A 20,975-nucleotide genomic window follows, 5' to 3' on the forward strand; every position below is an offset into this window, starting at 1 on the left:
AACTTTTGCTCTTGTAAATGTATGTATATAATTAAAATTATATTTAGTACACAATATTCACCCTTGTGTTGAATGAGCCATGCAAAATCATATTTGCATTGTATTACTGATGGGTAACAAAATGTACAAGTGTCATTATCACGATAAATCTTCTATTAAATTTTGATTCTATTGCTTTTGAGACTAGTTTGATAGTATAATGTAATGAAGTGGCATATTATCACACTTTTGAAACACTTAAAAATGAATCTAAAATTATAAATGCTATTTTTAAAAATCATCAGTATAAAATTATTCTTACCAACCTCTTACTTAAAATGTATTTGTATTGTTAATAGAAAGTAAATTTCTTATTAGAAAGTAATATATATATATATATATATATTATTTTAATAATTTAGTGTAACTGTTCATGTGACTGTTGAAGATGTAAATGAATTTCCGCCAACTTTTCTTCATGAATCTTATACGGTAGATGTTAATGAAGGAGAACTTCATGATCAGATTGTACAGGTAAAAGCAGAAGATGGAGATTGCTCTCAAAAATTTAGGGACATTTGCAAATATGAGATAATTACACCTAATCAACCATTTACTATTGATTCTGAAGGTAAGAATTTAATATTTATATTTTATTATATTATTCTCGGCAACTCATAAATCTTTTAATTTATTATTATTTAAAAAATTATTAAATTGTCAGATATGATTTGGATTGTTTGTCATGGAATAAATATATGAAAATGTGGACTTATAACTTTCATGATTGTTAGACAGTTTCTTTTTGTTCAATTTCCAATTAAAAGATTAGTGATAAGAATCAAATCAAGCAAATTGCCAATTATACTAATAAAATAATATAAAACATTAAAACAACATTAAAAGTCTTGTGCTTTTAGGATTAAGATACAGATAAAACATATCTAACTACATGAAATAGTAAAAATAAATAAATAAACCTTGTAAATCCAGCATCAGTTTTTAATAAACAAACATCTTCGGCTATATTGGTAGCCGTCATCGGGTACAAATATAAATGCTTAGAACATTATATTTATTCCATAAAATGCAATGTTAAATTCATTGATAAATGACATCTGAAATTAAGAGTAACTCAATAAATATAATAAATATAAAAATGAATGACAACTATGATCACCACGTGCATATTTGTATTTAAGTGTCTAAGTATTGTTACTTATATAAAATTTGCCATACATTTGATAAGAGTGTCTGTATCTCAATGGTTTATGCAGGTATCTTTGAATCTTTGTTTATGTCTTTTGAATTATTAATTTTTAATTTTATTGTATTTTGTTACTTTGAATTTAAAATTATGTGTTATGGAATAAATTTAATTTTCTCGAACATTTACATTCAAATCTGATGAAAGCTACTAATTTAGGTGAAAATGTTTGTTTATTAAAAACCGATAATGGATTTTAAAGGGTTTATTTATTTATATGTAAAGTCAAAGTATTTGCTTAATAAGGAAACTAAAACCATTCTTTAGTTTCAGTTCAGTTTTTATTAAACTCAGCTACCAAAGAACAAGTACATTTGAATCACAGAATGGAATAATTAAGATAGAATTTTAAATTAACAAATAATCAACCAGAATTTTACGGTATATTAATAATAATTGTATTAACTGTATATATTTAATATGCTAATATTATTTGTTTATTTTTATAGTTTATTAACTATTAACATTTTGAAAAAAGTGTATCTTTTGTCTTCTTTTTAAGTTATTAAACCTTGTAATTGCTGTAATGTCTTAAAAATCATTAATATATGAGTTATCAATATTATAAATTTATTAAAAATTTGTAACTTCAAAGTATTGATAACTTTAAATAACCTTTAGTGTTATTAAGTATCCTGCTTTATATATAAAGTTTATTAAAATTACATTTCTAGTTTATTCAATAATTTTACATGTCAACTGTTATAATTTTATTTAGAAGTTTAGGCAATAGCTGAATTATTTAATAAGCACTCTGAATGTCAAAGTGAAGAAATTCAATAAAGCGCGAGTAAATGGCAGGAGTAGCTACGACTCTCTTAAGGTATAAAAAAAATCAGTACTGTTGTAACAGTTTAAGTCAAAAGATGTTTATTTTAATGAAGAGATTTTGCATAAATAAACAAAACTGTAACTAAAATAACAAAAAAATAATTAACTTTCAACAATAATAAATTAACAAAAGCAGTTTAAATGAAACATTTTTTGGTGGAGCAATCACAAGCCAATTCTCTCTAGACACAATGCTAATCTCAAATACCTGAATGATTCAAATGTTTAAAAAGTGTTCAATTGAAATGGAAATTCCATTTAAATATTTAGAGTGGTGATTTTTCAACCAGAGTTTTTCAGAATATTAGATTTTATTCTATATAGTTCTATGACCAATTCCACAAAGATGTGTGTTCATGTATATATAAATTATTTGTAGTAATAATGTGATTTCATTATGATCTGTAGCAAAATGATTATTAGATCACTACTAATCATTTTTTTTTAATTTACTGATGTTTGATCTCCTCAATTGATTTTTCTGATGATTAATAAAGAACCACTACTATTGTAGTTGTAGTAAATTTCTACAAATCTAGAAATTTGATACTTGATTTTACAGCATCTGAAGATCTTTCAATGAGACCAAAAACATAAGTGTTAGTAAATACTTGTGATCGCTGGATTTTTCAGATTGATGGTATTTCATTAAATGTCATATATAATTAATAACTAATAAAATAATTATTCTTATAAATTAGTTTATATATAGTTTCTGCCAGAGTTTCCATCATTAAGTAGTCAATATATTCTTATTCAGTCATAAAGTCTAATTTACAAAATTGATACCCTTCAGCAGATTCTGATTTTGCTAGTGCAAACTATATGTTTCCCATTAAATCAAGATTTAGGTCAATGAAGAGTAGAAATATCATTAGATAAAAGTCATTGCTATAAGTTATTATGGAAGTATAACAGGACTATTATCTTTCTGAAACTATATAAACAGATCATTTATTTTCTTGACAAATGAAAATGGATTTATTTCTGATACCTTTAACAATTAATTTCTCCCAGATATAAAAGGAAGAGACAATAGATCATCCTGTCTAATACTTTTTCACACTATGATTGATGTAATGTCTTGCTGTTTGAAAATATTTCTTTATATTTTGTAAATGATACCAGTAGTATTAGAAACTATCAACGTCTGTAACCCTAATATTTCTTTAACTTGAAGAAAACGAAGCACTTGTTAGGTCTCAATGGAATAGCATAGGGATTTAACATCTTTCAACTTTCTCCGATTGAAATTTTAATATTTATCCTATCCAAAGTGATCCTAATTATCGGATTTCAATGAAATTTTCAGACAGTTAGTTGTATCTACTCTCCAACACCAATTTTCAGACAACATTCTAGTCCAAAGTGAGAGAACCTCTCACTTTATCTCAACAAGATGTACCTGTAAAACTGTTCAATTCTATTAGTTATATTCAATGGTTTGCTGAAAGGCATTACACAAGCTGTTTAAAGGAAAAAAAAAACCTATCAAAAATTCTTTATAAAATACAAGAGAAGTAAAAGTATAAATCTACTTAAAATTGGCATTTTTTACTGTATTGTTCTCTAACTCAAATCATCAGTAACTCAAAGTTTTTCCTGTCTTTTAGGGCTTTGAATTACATTTACTTTTGTTGCCTTTGCAGAAATTTAGGCATTTGTTCATATAAACAGATGTTTAAGAGTATTTCTTTAACAGCTCTTAAAGAATATATAATAAGACTCACTTCAACCATTAACTGGTTAACAGTAATAATAAACTAGATTTCCACTGTTTGTTTTATTTGTATTGTATGTTAAATTTCTATCTAAAAATTGCTGTGAATTCCACACAGACTTCATAACAAAATTTCAAAAATGATTTTAATTATTCTTATTTCTGAATATTTATGTAGAAAATTAAATCCAAAATATATTAATAATTAAATCATAAAGCCAGATTTGTTATAATGCTGTAACTTGGCTAATTCTTCTTTGTAGTAGCACAAATTTCTCCCTCTATTCTTCTGTTTTGAGTGCCTACAGATATTGATATTACATAACTTGGACTAAAGGTAGACAGTTAAGTTACCATCTTGTATTAAATTTAAAAATTAAAATTAAATTAATTAATTTAGAATATTTTGGAAGAAAAGATTGAATCAGAGTGTGACCCAAACTTTATATTTTCAAAATTAATTGGTTTACAAGCAAAGATTTGATAGTGGTCTAGATATCTTAATTGGTAGTGCATATGCATCATATGGGTAGAAGTTGCATCTCTGAGTCCTGTTTTGGATTAATCTTTTCTTTCAGAATATTCTAAGTTAATTAATTAAATTTAATTAACTTGGAATATTCTGTTATTTATTAATCTGAATATTACTTAATTAATTATAATTATTGAATTTAATACAAGATGGCAATTTAATCAACTACTTTTAGTCCAAATTTCATTTCAGTATATTCACACTAAGTCAAATTGGTCATATCTAACAGCGATTCTCACAAACACCTAAAAAAAACCAGTTAAAAGCATCTAATTTTACTATTGCAAACATATCCATTTCCAAATGATGATCATTGTGAACAAATGAAAACATTTGTGATAGTAAAATTAGATGCTTTTAGCTAATTTTTTAGGGTTTGTGTGATGCTGCTATAATATCTGTATATTTAATTAGGAAAGTTATAGCTCAATAATGAATTTGGTTTTATTATTTAATTGTACTGATTATTTACATGACTATATGTTATTTAAATTTATTTGTAACAAATAGGACATCCTTTCAATCTTCTTTCATTTAGGATGGTCCTTTTAATAAAATGTATTAATTATATCAAACACAAAATTTAATTGTTATTCATTAGTTATTGATCTGAATAAAATTAAAAATAATCAAAAAAATAAATGATAGTTTGTAGCAGTCATGCACAAAGTAAATAATAAAAAGCATGAATTTGTTTTTCTTTGAAAGGAAGAAAAAAATGATTTTATAACTCTTTCTGCCCTGTAGGAAGAGTTATTTAACTTTAAATTGTTTAGATTAGATATAAATTATTATTTTTATGATGAAATTTTAAGTTATAATTACTCTTACATAGGTCGTATCAAAAATACTGAGCCACTTTCATGGGATCAAAGCCGCAATCACATTCTCCTTGTTGTTGCTTATGATTGTGGAATGAAAAGATCTAAGCCTACAACAGTTAATATTAAAGTTCATAGAGTTTGTCGACCTGGCTGGAAAGGTACAATTTAAATGGAATTTAAATTAGAAATTTTTTGTAATAAAATACAAAGTTTAAAATTTGTATATCTTTGATTTTTTATAATACTATGTAAATATTTGTTAATATTTTGTTTTTGTTTGAATTAAATTAATATTAATTATATTTTTAAATTTATAATCTTTAGATTTAAAATTTGTGATTTCAGTTTCTTTTATGAAATTTCAATTTATGTGCATTGAAATCAGTTTTTGACTAATCATAAAGGAAACTGTTCTTGAAATTCTAAATAACCAAATTATTTAATAATAAAAAAAAGATACAAAGGATTCAATTTTTATACTAGTTCACTATAAGTATTAGTGTGAAAATATATATTTGGAATAATTTAATATTTTATCTAGGAATTCGAGAAAGAATTGAATACACTCCAAGCTCTGGACAGCAGATACTTTTTCCAGAAGCACAGTTAGAATTATGTGATGCACCATGTACACCAGAAAAATTAACTACAAAAGTTACACTTTCAACACATCACATTGGAAAAGGATGCGATAGAGATACCTACTCAGTCGACTCTCAAAGGAAACTTTGTGGTAAAGAATCATTATTTTGTATTATTAAAATTTTTTATCTTAAATATATGTACATTATTATAAAATAGAATTAAAATTAAATATATGAAAAAGTTTGTATTATAAGTACTGTAATATTTATTAAATTATAATAATTTTAACATTTTAATTTTGGCAAATTTATTTATGCATATATGTTTAATTTGTTTGTATATTATAAAATTAATATCTGTCTATGCATCTATTATGAATTATATTATTTTAATTTGTAGGTGCAAGTTCAGATAGTATAGATTTACTTCCCTCTCCTGGTATTGGTGCTGAATGGACAAGAGAATTACCAACTGATGAAGGCCATGAAAGTGATCAAATTTATGAATTTGATGGAGTAACAAATGCTGTTGTTATTCCTGAATCAACCCTTAACCATAATTTAACCAACAACTTCACAGTTGCATTTTGGATGAAACACGAACCTTTACCTGATCATAATAATTCACACATGAAGGAACATATTATCTGCAATGCTGATGATCATAGTAAGAAATGTTTGTTATTTAAAAGAAATAAAAAATTTTATAAAAAAGTATTAAGTCACTAGATTTATTAACTACAAAATATATTTTTTTAATTTTAGAAATGAATCGACACCACTATGCTATATTTGTAAGAAATTGTCGTTTAATATTGTTGCTTCGTCGTGAATTTTATCAGAAACGCCCAATTGTATTTAGACCAGCCGAATGGCGCTGGAAGACAATTGAAGTTTGTGATAATCAATGGCATCATTATGCTATAAGTGTGAATTTTCCAGAGGTAAATATCCAAACAAGATTTAAATTTATTATAATTTGAAATAATTAATTTTCTAAGTAATTAATTCAATTTTTGTGGGCCCTTGACACTTAGAGGTCCAGAGCTTAAGCCCTATTAGTCCCTGTATAGATCTGCTCCTTTATGTAACTAAAAATGTTATTATTTATTGCTCAAATTTTAAAAAATATATATATGAAAGTTAAGATTTAGGAACAGCCTAGAATTTAATAATGTGTCTATTGTTATTGAAATTATACTTAAATTGTCAAAAAATTTTCAAGAAATAGAGAAATTTTTAACTAACTTTCAATAAATTAAAGCAGTGTAAAATAAATTTTCCTTTGCATTTTAGTACAGTTTTTAATAAATATTATTTAGTATTCTATCTTGATAAATCTGATGATTCTTGAGGTCAATTAAGAGATTCAAAAGTCATCAAAAAGCAGTGATTATAAATACTTACAAAAGAATTTTAAAAGAACTCTTAAATTCATGCGTAATTTAGTTTCATCTTCATTGCATTCAGTTAAAATAAGAAATGTTCTGAAATTAAAGGAATAATTTTCAAAATCTTTTTTCATTATTAACATATTTAATAATTAATTTTGTTTCAATTCAATATATAGTTATACTGATATGCATAAATACAATAATTGCCACAGTTATACATTTTGAAATCTCTTTATGTAAAAGTCATACTGTAAATAAAATTAATTTTAAAAATTGATAATTTTGAATATCTGAAGCCCTTATGTATACAGTAAAAATCTGTTAAGAAGTTCCCTCATTAGTTTTCTCATGTAGAAAGTTTAATTTCAGAAGTCCCAATTTCTTTCTTTATTAGAGATGTGTAAATTTTTCATGTATAAAATGTCCTGTTTAAGAAAATTTCCTGCTTAAATAGATGGAAGTCCTTCAGTGACGTATCGAACATAACTGGTGCCCCCTCCCTCTCCAGAAACACATATAGTTTGTCTTGGAGACCATTTGGGCACCCCTCTGCAAGTGGCACCTGGGGCATGATAGACCCTCTTGCCCCCCTCACTACGCCACTGAAGTCCTTGTCCATGACTGGAAAATGGACTCGGTTAAGAAGTTTCAACTGCAATCTATTGAAAATTTTACATATTTAGTTGCATCTGGAAAAATCAAAATAATTACATTAGAAAATGCACAAAATTTCATGTCTTCATGGACAACTCTGAACACAGATTTTTCAATTTTACTACAATTACCAACAAACAGAAAGTTGTGAAAAGTACTGTCAATAAATGCATTAGCTGTAAATTTTCACCAAATTTAATACAGTATCTGTAGATCTGTGCATTTGTTTATGGGAACCAGAAAATGTACTTTTTTTATCTAACAAAACGGATGAAGCATGCTACATTAGACAAATATCTACATAAATATATACAATATAAGCTTAATTCACATTAATATAGTAGAACATTGTTAAATAAATATAGATTATTGAATGAAAAACTGTATTACTTTCATTTCTTCCTAAGAAGTTTTTTAAATTGATTCCTTGAAAAACTTCTTAACTGAGTTGTACTATAAGATATATATGATTACACTCATAATGTGTGTTTTGATTTTAATTCTATAAACATATTATAAAAAGTAATTTGAATAATTGAGTTATATAGTTTACTTTATATTAGTGACATAGAAATAGTAATAGTATTATTGATTTTTTTAAATATTTTATTATTATAGGCTGTATTATATATTGACGGACAAGCATTCCATAGTCAGACAGACAACCCTGAAATTATAGATGATTGGCCAATGCATGCAACTAAAGGAATTAATACTACATTTGTTGTTGGTGCTTGTTGGCAAGGTATGCTAAATAAATAATTTAAAATATTACTGATCTTAGTAACTACTCTTTTTTTTATACAATATACAAAAACAATAAAAGCTTATAAATCTATCTCCAGATTATTTTTGATCTGTATTTTAAATTACTTAAACAATGAAATTTAGTTTAAGATAGGCAGTCAGATCAAATTACATTATTTAATAAATATAAAATTCTAGTCTCAAAATAATTTAGTTATTTGGATTTATGATTGGCTGTAGAAAGCATAACATTTACTAAAAGTTTAATTGTAATTTGTTAAAATATTTATATACATTAGGAGGTTGGACCTTAGACTAAATACATTTTATTTAGTCTAATACCATCTCAAGTGCAATATTTTAACATTTTCTACATCTTATATTGCAATTTATTATAGTTTTTTTTTAAATATTGATTAAATAACTCTAAATATAAAAATTTTAATAAAGAATAATCAATGGTAAGACAAAAAGTATTACATAATACAGAACAAATTAATTATAATGAAGATTTTTTAAAATAGACAGATAGAATTTAAGTTAGTTAATTGGCTATTTGGATGACATTGTTTTATACGAGCCATCAAGAACTGAATTTTGGCACTTTTCTATCTCAAAATATTTTACTTTTTTGAGATTTTAATTTCTCTGGTGATGAACTTGGTGTCTCTTTCTGACTATACTGTCTTTTTTCATAAGAAATCTATTCATTTATTTCATGTCAAGGCATCATTAAGTCAGTTTGAGACCAATGTAGTTTTATGTTAGTTACTCATTAATGGAATATTGCATATTAACATTCTCTCAATTACTTTAATATTAAACTGTATATCTATTAAACATAATGGAAAATTTTCAAAATAATATAATTATATAAAGGAAAATGACAAGTAAATTTCAATTTTCTTTTCTTCATATTTTTTCAAAATAATGTTTATAAATTAAATTCACTTAAAACCAAGAAATAATATTTGAAGGACGTATATGAGAAATTAGAATTATTCAAAACAGATTAGAATAATTTAGATTAATTATTGTAATATATTTTGAATATTAGATTGTGTAATACATAATTAGATTAATAACATCAGATAAGATTAGAATACAGAGTTATATTAATAAGCCTGTAACTGAATATATTATTTAGTTATTAACATAAACATATACTGAAATGTAAATATTTCAGACAAAATATATTTCTTTCTTACATATAAAATGAATGAACTTTTATTACAGATATTATAGTTTCAGTTCTTGACATAATATATATATACTGTATTTTACGGACTATAAGACGCACCTGAATTTTTGAGGCAATTTTTCGAAGAAAAAAGTGCGTCTTATAGTCCATAAAATACGGTATATATATATTTGTGTGTAGCGGTTTCTTTTTATTATTTATTTATTAAGTATTATTAAAGTTTTTTATCTCTAATAAATTACATTTTAGATGAGATGATTTATTAAAATATAAATTAATATAACTTTACCATATGCATTCTTTTGTTAAAGGAACAAGTCAAATCAATACATCTAAATAATTTATATTATTATTTAATTATAATTTATTTTATTGAAATAAATTGGTTTTTGTAAATTATATTCAATATATTAAGGTTTAATACTTCTTGAATATATTATAAATAATATATTTGAAAAAGTTAATAATATATCAGTGACAAAATATTAAGAATATGTACAACATAAGACTCTTTGATCAATACTATATATTAGATCCAATTCTTCAAAATAAACATTCGCATAAGAAATTAAAAATTCAAGAAAATGTGTATAAAAAAACATTTTATAGAAACTGTTTATATATAATCTCTAGTTATCTTCAAAAACAGTGAAAATATCATAACTTTATCTTAATAATCCATACCATAACGGCATATACTCTGCTAAAAATCACTAGAATGGAAATAATATCTTTGCATAATCTTGACCCACAAAGCAGGCAAATCAAGCGTGGGAGTGTTGCATGGAATTAGTGCAGCGGTAAGAAAGGCCTCCCAAATAAACACGATGCTCCTATTATTACAATGCCTGAGCATCACCATCTGGTCCCACAGTGGGGTGTATAAATGCTGCAATGCCATTCTTGCTAGCTCGGTATCACACCTGCCTGCCCTGATGGAAAGTTGGTGTTCGGAAATACGACAAGCCAACATTCTAGTTGTTGCACCAACGTAGTGGGTGTGAATACCGGATGTAGTATTTTCCATTGGGATAGAGTAAACCCCAGACCTCTCTAGTACGGAAGTAGCATCCCTGTCATTGCACAGTAGCCTCCTAAGATTTGGCTACAGGGAGACTGGAAGAAAAAGCATGTGTTGCCTAAAAATACGGCAAACACGAATGGTGACTCGGCCATTGAATGGTAATGCGGGGCTTATATAACAGATTAAGGCATTCCCTGTAGCTCCACGTCTTTGTATGATCTTTCCATCCTATACCACATGCGTTTTCAGCAACTGTTGAAAGCATGACACTGATATGCAGTTTAAAGGTACAATAAACATTAAAGCATTGCTTTTTTTACACTCTATTATAGAGTATAATTATAAAGTAAGTGAAATGAAAAATATAATACTGAAATAGAATCTCCTAAGCTTCATGTGTGAAAGATATAAATGTTCTCTGAACAATAAAATTTTTTTCTTATCTTCATTTGTTTGATTTATTAATTATTAATAATAAAATGTATAATAATGTAATAATAAATTTTAAAATAAATTCAGGAAAATTAAATATAAAAATAATTGTAATGTCAATACTATCCAATGACGCAAATTTAAGAGTCGATCATTCAGCTGTTATTTGTTATAGAGAACTCTAACCTTATTTCAGATAGACATTTCACTTGTTGATATGAGAAAGGGTTTTATGAATATTTTATTGCAGAAATATCTTGTCAAAACTGATAAGGACAATGTAAAATTCCAAACTGAAGAGTGGATAAAATGATCCCAAAATATGTTTGACTATGACTATGTTAAATATAAATGCAATAAAATAGCTTCATAACAATAAACAGAATAAAATGAATAATCTTTTGTAATACTGTATTTAAATGTGTAAGCTATATGCTAATTTTATTTTAATTAATCTCTAAAATTTCCTGACGACTTCTGATATATGGGGTGCATGTGTTTTATACTGGTAAAGGGATGCACACTTAAAAAGTTTTTTTGAAAAATCACTGGTTTAATTTATTATAAAGGAAAATATTTTTTTAACTTTCTAAAATGTAAATAATTGAAACGTTTGATATTTTTTACAAATTAGTTAAGTATCAATTTATAAATTATACAGGTAAACAAAGCAAAATGGATTTCCATTTTCGTGGATTCTTAGCTGGATTATCTGTTCTTCGAGGTCACACTGAAAGTCCTGATGTGTTAGCTTGTTTACATCATTGCAAAGAAGGTCTAGAAGTACCTCCAACTGAACATTTAGAACCAGGAATGGTAAGAATTTGTTATTTTTATGGTGGAATGTATCCTACTCAGTTAATACTGGTGCCTAGTGCTATGCTGGACTAAGTTCAAGGCATAATTATAGAAAAGGCTGTTGTTTTGTTTACTTGCTGTTTGTGTATGTATCTGTATTTAAAATTTCCTTTCCATGTGATGTGTGTTTAGTCTTATGGTAGTCTTCTGTAATGCAATGTATGTGCTGTTGTGAAGTCCTAATGTTTTTAGACTTTTGTGTAGTGTATATAGTATGCTGCCTGTGCAAGAAAGGACTATTGGCACAATAAGCCTTATCCATTCTCTACAGGCACTTTATTTCATGGACAAGTTCTGAATATTTGCTAATTATTATTTTTTTTATTATAGATTTTTAAGTATCTTTTCAAATTTTAACTTTGTACTTTATAGATTAAGCTAATTTAATTGTTTTTCTAACATTTTTTATTATAATAAAATTATCCTTTGCTCTCTGCTTGTTAAAAAAATAATTGATTTAAATATTAACAACTTGCTGTATGTACTGTATATTTATTATTTTATTAACTTTTTTATTTCAGGAGTTACAAAGTAATTCTGATCTTACAGAAGTCACAATTGATGGTAATAGTAAAACAAATCTGGAGGAATTAGTGGCTCAGCTTGCTTATATTAACTCTCGAGAATTTCCTACACCTGGCCGTCGTAGCCTCCATTTGTCAACTTCTGTTATGTGAGTAGAATGATCTTTAATAGAATTTTTTTACAATAAATAGCAAAAAGTTAACACTTAAATTGAGATAACTTTTACTTTATAAGTTGTTTTAAGATAAAATGTTTTTGTTTCAGTAATTTTACAATAGTGTAAAGATTCATCTGTTGAATTTTACTATTAGGTTGGAAATTTCATATTATATGTATTACTACCTAATGTGATACAAAGATGTTGTATGGATGAAATTTAGATTTTTTCTCAATAAAAGAGAAAAAATCATTTTTCGTTAATGAAAATATAGATAAAAGTACTAATATAATAATAAATTATATTAAGATAAGTTTAAACAATTAATTTAGATATTTTCTTTTAAAAAATCAAAGCTCTAATTAATGATTTCCATTTTAATTTAATTACTTGTGTAATTTCTTTGCAATTTTCTTCACATAAAACTTATGCAAAAGAAAATTTTAAAAAATGAGAAGGGAGAGATTTGTTAATATTTATTCCAAAAATTAATATCTCATTTTTGGAAAAATCACATTAAATGCTTTGATAGAGAATGAAAGAAATTAAAATGCATTTATAATAAGCTACGGTTTCAATTTCATTAGAAGTTTAATCAGTTAAAAAATTATTTGGAAGAGTTTTAATTAAACTTAAATGAATTTAAAAATAAAATAAAAAGTTTCAGTCTTTTAATTAAATTTCAATTAAAGACCTCCTCTGCAGCATTAATTGATTTATCAATGTGTCACTTTACAAGAAAGTAAGACTACATTATTTTAGTTTAAATTGTGTTTTGAAAATAATTAAAATTAATTTAAGAATTAAAGTAAACAAATTCTCAAGAAAGCAGTTTATTTTCTGATTTAAATAAGCATAAGAGTGGCAGAAGACATTTAATATAAAAAGCTGAAAATTTATTTCATTGTGAAAATTGTTAGGATTTTGTTGTTTTATCTTTTGTAAAAAATTATAAATGAACTAGAATACTTATCCCAATATAGTTAAAAAAAATTTTTTAAAGTAATACTAAATTAAATGTATTTATTTTGTGAAATTTTTATTTTGATAAGTTAAAAAGTGGTTGATTAGTGAAGACAAGATCAGATTTTACATAATTGGTTAACTGAAAATATATTTGCTTGGTTTTTGATATTATTTATTATCCTTTTTTTAAATTTTGTGATTAAATTAAAAATATTAGATAAGTGTTTCTGTTATTACTTGTTATAAGTTTAATGTTAGAATTTTTGTATAGACTTTTTTAAAATTTTATTTACTCAATTTCAAATTAAATTTTATTTTATATTTTAGGTGTTCCGATGGTAAACAAATGAAAATTCCTGCTTCAGAAGCATTTGTCATAGTTTTGCAACCTGAACAACTAACAATTGCTATTAATGGAACTCCCAATGTACCATTTGAATATGAATATTTCAAACAAGGAATAATGTTATTTTCATCAATATCTATTACTGTCAGCAAGGAACAGGATGAATTAAATCAAATTGTTCATTCTAGCACTGGTTCAACCTTTAATCAAGAACATAAATTAGATTCATGTACCGTTCAAGTCTATCCACCTCTTAATCCTGATCATGAATATTTCATTCTACCTACAAACTTGATGTCACATTTGGGTATTTTGCATAAACAAAATAAAGATGGACTTGTCATATATGGTAATGATTTTTTATAAATAGTTTTTATATTTAATAAAAACATTATTAAGTCATTTATTTTTAATAAAATAGTTTAAAATTTAACTTGAAATTATTTTACACAAATTGTTTCATCAGTTTTAATGTTTTAAATTTTTTCGTTTAAATCAATGTATAATTCGTTTCAAAAGATTTTTCACTGTGAGAGCTTTAATATTTCTTTAGTTCTTTTTGCATGTGTCATATCACATGCTAATTTTCATTAATGATTACATATTTTTTGGAATATCTTAAATTTCATAACTTTATCAGTATTGCTTTTAAAATGATTGCTCAAGGTAAGATGAAAACTATTTTGTGTAGCACTGACTATACTTTTCCAGAATTAGATTTTCAGTTGTATGATTTATTATGATATTTATAAAAATAGATCGCAACTAGTAGATATATTTGATAAATTATAAATTTTAGAAGCTTCTACATGTTATTTTTATAATTAAAATATCTTAATACATCGTGTGTGTGTGTGTGTAATCAGTAATCTAATTTTTGAATCATTTGTTTTCATTAAACAAAATATTTATTATTTCCAAAAATAACTAATGATGGGTTTTGTTTGTTTGTTTATAATATTATGCATATTCTCATTTATGTATTTATATTATATATGAATAATAGAAAATATATTCTTTTGTGATAATTTTAGGATCTGATACAATTCATAATTATGAAATGGTTTTGAGAGAGGTACATTATTTCAATCGTAAACCAGCATATTATCTAAATCGTGCCTTCAAACTTGTTTGTTCTGAACTGAATGGTAGATTCTCAAGTAATGAATATGTACAAATGGTAAGTAAAAAAGTAATTATCTTATTTAAAAATCCTTTATGTAGAAATTTTTAGTTATTTTAGAACATTTACTATAATTTATAACAATGATAAAATATAGTAGATTTCCTTACTTCATCCAAGATAATTGATAGAGATAAAAGGAATGATATTCAATGGAATCTCAATTATCTGTTAATTAACAACTTTAAAAAAGCATATACAAATAGATATATGCATCATTTAAGTATAATAATAGTTTAATAATAAAAAAAAGATTTTATTCAGTTTTATAAAATAAATGATACAAACTCTTAATTTTTTTCAATTAAAGTATTTAAATTTATCATTTTCTTATCATAAAAAGTTAATTTTTATGTTTTTCTGTTCTTGCTTTTGAAACAAACAGAATAATTAGTTGTATGAAGAACAGAATTTTTATGATTATAATTAATTGTTTAAACTATTATTATTTGTGGAATGGATTACTTATATATACCATAAATAGAAAATTTTATATTTCTTGCCAACTTCATAGAATATTAAACTGAAAAATGCAATTTGCAAATTTTCAATTAGCAAGACACTAAAACTTTGAGAAAAATTTAGTTTGGATTATTAATTAATCTTGATTGCTTTGTATATAATTGATTATCATCATCATAATTTTGTATCATTCATTTAATTTCAAATTTTCTAAATCAATTAGGAAAATAAAACTTTTTAAAAATAAATATATCAATACTTGTAATATTTACTTTTCTGGAGTATTTTTAAAAATTTTGAAAATCTTTAAAACAATTAAATGTTTTCTATGATCATATTCATTATTTAATTTTATATTAATAAATGAGAAAGGAATTTATTGTTAAATTATATATAATGAAATAATTTTAATAAAAGGATAGTTAACAAAGTAATTTTAAAAATTTCTTTTTAATCTTTTAGGTTACGGTCATTCATCCACAGTCAGAATTAAGCCACGAAATTAAAACAACTCATGTACCGCCGCTACCGGTAGCTCATGCTCAAGTTAGTGGTCATGAGGTAGAATTTAAAAATGCAAAAATAAAACAAATTGAACATGTTGACAGTAATATCATTGATGCTAGTAAAGCTGTAGCTAAAACATCAGCAAGTAAGAAATTTTGTATACATTTGAATTAAGAAAGCTGTAAACAAAACTAAAACTAATATTTTATTTATATTTTGTAAATTTTTAGGCCATGCTGTGACAATAATCATTGTAGTATGTGTTGGATTTTTGGTATTCATGATAGTTTTGGGAGTTATCCGCATCAGAGCTGCTCATCATCATTCTCATGAAAATCGTGATGAAGAACAAGAAATGGCCTGGGATGATTCGTCGTTAACAATTACCGTAAACCCGATGGATGTAAGAGAATTTGTTTATTATTACATTTAAATTTTAATAATTGTTGATAACTATACTATTGATATTATGTACTATTGGTGTTAAGAAAAATCATTGAATAATTTTTAAAAATAATAGTAAATTTATAACATGTTGCAAAAACTTGATATCTTGCAATTTTATTCATTCTCTTAGGCAAAATAATTTTTTTATTTGTTTGATTCTTTTCAAATTAATAAAATATCTGGCTGTGAGAAGCTTCATCGTTATTTATGTAATGTTTTCTTTTTAGATTATTTTGTATATCCATATAAAAATAATGCATTACTATACTTCAGATCACTCTGTTATAATTTTGTAGGTGTTGTTTTTTGAGTTCTTCCCTTCTTCATAGTGTGTAGGATTATTGAGTAAAAAATATAATATTATATGCACATAAATGCACACATTATCTTGCAAAAATTACTTTTAAACTTTAAGGAAAAATCTTGCAAAATTGACAACATAATTTGTTCTTATAAAGCTAGACGATTGGGAACTTTATTTGCCAGTTCTTAACAGTCGAATCCATTTTCCATCGATTACACTTATGAGTATCTCCGAATTCTGATTTCTGTATAATCATCTGTTTTCACGTGGGAAGAGATTAAAACTTACATTGGGTTTCATGTGATTTTGGAATTTCAATCTGGAATTCAATTCAAAAGCTTTGCTCTTCCTATTGCTATTCATCTTTACTCCTGACAATACACAAGAACGATTCAAACAACCCAGATAAAATACTTTTGTTTTTATACACCAGAGGGTGAGCATCCGGTAAAAAATACAAATACACAGTTCACAAAAATTATTGCAAAAACGCAAAGAATCCTTCGCTTGTGCTTATAGGACAACCTAGGTTTTTGAAGAAGTGAAAAATGAATAAAAACCTTGTCTTATATGCAAGTAAATATGGTAAATGAATAAAATTAAGTAATAAAATACAAAAATATTATATCAGGATAAAATTATAAAGAAATTTTTATATTATCTCCTAATGGAGATTAAGAGTGATATCAATCCAGATATGTAAAGTTTTTTATTTTGAACAAGTAATTTATTATTTGTTATTTTATTATTATTATTATTATTATGTTGGGTTATGTGAGATATACTCAGTTAACACTGATGGCTGTGTACTATGCCCGACCAGAGTCAAGGCATGGCAACCAGAACAAAACTAAAATTAAATTAGGGTTTCAGTGTCTGTGTCTGTATTCAGGAATTTCCTAACAATATGGCATGTATTCAATATAGTGACCTTCTGTAGTGTGATGTATGTATTTCTATTCAATTGTAGTGTGCCCAAGCTTTTGTGTAGTGTGTGTGGTATCACACCTGTAGAGGAGAGAATGACAGGTACAATAAGCACCCTATCCATCCTCCACAGATGCCTTATTTCCTGGGCAAGTTCTGTGTACTGTACTTGCTAATTTTTTTGGTGAATGTGTTTTGTACATTATGAGTGTTTGGAATGGATATGTCTATAATGTATGTGATTTTATTGTGTTTGTCAATGAATGTGATGTCTGGTCTGTTGTGGTAAATTATTTTATCTGTGATTATTGCTCTGTCATGGTACATTTTGTGTATGTTGTTTTTCAATACTGTCTGTGGAATATATTTGTAGTATGGTTTGTGGATGTCTAATAATTTGTGTTTGTTTGCAAGCTCTTGGTGTATTATATTTGCTACTTGATTATATCTATGTACTGTACCAGTAAATAATCTGTCTGTGCCAAGAGCTTGCAACCAGAAGTGATGTGTTGTATAGTTTCTGGCATCCTGTGACATTTTCTGCATGTGTCATTTGTGAGTGTTGTATCTCTGAGTATGTATTTTCTGTAGTTTTTAGTATTTATGACCTGATCTTGTATGGCAATCATGAATCCTTCTGTTCCCCAAGAGGCATCCCCGAGCTAACCAGCTGTTTGACACAATTTTGTCAACAAAATCCTGGGCCAGGTCATAGGGATGCTTGCCATGGAGTGCCTTTTGAGTCCACGATTGCTTAATGGTGTCTATGCGTTTTATATGTTGTGTTGTGTTTGTACAACACGAGTTTAAGTTTAATGGTGTGTTATTTGAGTCTGCTAGAGTTACTGCTTTATGTAACTGTGCAATGTTTCTTGTTTTCTGTGGAAAAACTCTTGCAGTGTCTATTTGTTTGTAGTGAAGGTTAACTATGTCAATCAGGCCATGTCCGCCATCTTTATGTGGAAGGGTTAATCTTTTTGTGGCAGATTTAGGGTGATGTTGTTTATGCTGAGTAAGTATTGTTCTTGTTTTCCTTTGGAGTTCTCGAGATCTGTGTGAGTCCAATGTATAACTCCAAAAGAATATGTGAGTACTGAGATGACATATGTGTTTATTGCATTAACTAAGTGTTTTGCATTTAACTGTGTTCTGAGAATAGCATTTAACCTACTTTGATATTCTTTAATTAATTTTTGCTTTATTTGTGTATGTTCTGTTAGTTTGGCCTGTTAGAATCCTAAATACTTATAGAACTCACTCTCTTCCATGGATTCAATAATGTGTCCATTTCCAAGTGCAAAATTTTCTTTCTTCAGGATTCCTTTTTCTATGTGAAATGTTTTGCGTTTATCTAGGCCAAACTCCATTTGTATGTCCTTGGTGTGTGAATGTGTGATTTATAGGAGTTGGTGAAGTTGTTTTTGTGTGGATGCATAAAGTTTTATGTCATATGTGACAGTGTAAACTGCATTGCTTTTTCATGTCTGATATTGTAGCCATATTATGTGTTGTTTAACATGTTGGATAATGGGTTCAAGGCTAGGCAGAACCAGAGAGGACTCAAAGAATCTCCTTGAAAAATATTTGGTTTGTTTTTATGGAAGTGTTATGAACCCTGAGATGTAGTGTTGTTCTCCAGTGCTGCATAGTGTTTTGGAAGAATGCAATGAGTGATGAATGTATTTTGTACATGTGTAGAATATGTAGCAGCCAACTGTGTGGAACACTGTCAAATGCTTTTCTATATATGCCATGTGTATGTTTCTGTGTTGTTTGTGTGCTTGCCATAGAATGACTGAATCTATGAGTAACTGTTCTTTGTATCCCCTATGGCAACCTTTTTGTTGTTCCGTGATTTCTATGGCAAACTTTTTGTTGTTCTGTGAGAATGTTGTGTTCTTCAACATGTTTGTATATTTTGTTTGTGATACAGGATGTCAATAATTTGTAGAGTGTTGGAAGACATGTATTTGGTCTGTATTGTGTGGGGTCTGTGGTATTGTTTTATTATTGTTCTAAATCAGTAGATCTTTCATACTATTAACATATTTCATTGATTGTCTTCATTGATCATAACATACTTAGCATTTTTCTATACAAAACCACATCCCAATTACTAACCATATTATATTATTTCATAAATGAATGCTTATGAGATAATACATGTAATCTTCTCACAGCTACCACTAAAATATAAATTGTTGGTTTTAGTAATTCACAAAAGTCATAATAGAGGAATTAAAATCTTTTCTTATTTTGAAAGTAAAAATGCACTGAAATCCAGCATTTAAGTATACAAAATACTTAATGATTAGCATATTAAAATTGATGATCATTCCAATGTGTTAATCATAGTCCAATGAAGAAAATAAGCAACATATCCATAAATATAATTTTACAAATGTGATTTTTATGATCCTATTAAAGTTGTTAATTTTTTCAGCAGTTAAATGTTAACAAAAAAAATTAGTTGGTAATGATAGACAACAGAAATTTTTGTTTTATTAAGCATAGTGTTTTAGGGTCTTTTATAAAATTGTTTCACATGATAAATTATCATAAAAATTTTATGAGTAAGAAGGATTTTTCAAATTTTTGAAAATATTCACAAATGACTGATATTGATTAAGTGTTGGCCACCAAATTGTATCATTATAATGAAATTTTTTGAAAATACTTGCCACCTTGTGGGTATTAAGAAGGCCTTTTACTATGCCTGCCAAGAGTTCGGACAGACCCACAATACGGATCTCCAGACAGTGAAGAAAAAGTGCGATATATTCAAAACAGACTACCCACAAAAAATTCCCGGGGTTGTTGTTCTGGATTCAATCCCGGGTTCATCAGAGCAGTAGAACGATGCCTTAACAGCTTGACCAGTCAGCCATCAATCTTCATTATTAATGAATGCATCTTATCATTTTCAAATGTTAGAAATCATAAATCAAATTGAGAAAATGAATAGGGTTAGGGAAGTGAAATTTTTTCATATGAAAAAGTTTACTGCATATTTTTTAAAGTGTATAAACATTAAACTTAACAAACTTTTCATTTGAGTTTATTTGGTATTTGTTTCAAAAATGGCCCTAATTTACATGGTGACA

At 26.4% G+C, this 20,975-nt stretch overlaps 1 protein-coding gene across 1 annotated transcript in view; it reads left to right on the forward strand.

Annotated features, from left to right (window-relative positions):
• The window catches only part of LOC136978587 (calsyntenin-1-like), a 79,067-nt gene that overhangs the window by 53,816 nt on the left and 4,276 nt on the right, over positions 1-20,975 (forward strand). Inside the window, exons 4-15 of the mRNA XM_067274320.1 lie at positions 402-610; positions 5,165-5,311; positions 5,695-5,886; positions 6,138-6,404; positions 6,503-6,681; positions 8,404-8,530; positions 11,851-12,005; positions 12,569-12,720; positions 14,023-14,390; positions 15,076-15,221; positions 16,149-16,338; positions 16,424-16,596. Coding sequence (XP_067130421.1) covers positions 402-610; positions 5,165-5,311; positions 5,695-5,886; positions 6,138-6,404; positions 6,503-6,681; positions 8,404-8,530; positions 11,851-12,005; positions 12,569-12,720; positions 14,023-14,390; positions 15,076-15,221; positions 16,149-16,338; positions 16,424-16,596 — 2,305 coding nt within the window. The remainder of the gene's footprint in view (positions 1-401; positions 611-5,164; positions 5,312-5,694; positions 5,887-6,137; positions 6,405-6,502; positions 6,682-8,403; positions 8,531-11,850; positions 12,006-12,568; positions 12,721-14,022; positions 14,391-15,075; positions 15,222-16,148; positions 16,339-16,423; positions 16,597-20,975) is intronic.

This window comes from Centruroides vittatus, unplaced genomic scaffold (assembly GCF_030686945.1).
Source record: "Centruroides vittatus isolate TY-2023 unplaced genomic scaffold, ASM3068694v2 contig_546, whole genome shotgun sequence".
Classification (NCBI taxonomy): Eukaryota; Metazoa; Arthropoda; class Arachnida; order Scorpiones; family Buthidae; genus Centruroides; species Centruroides vittatus.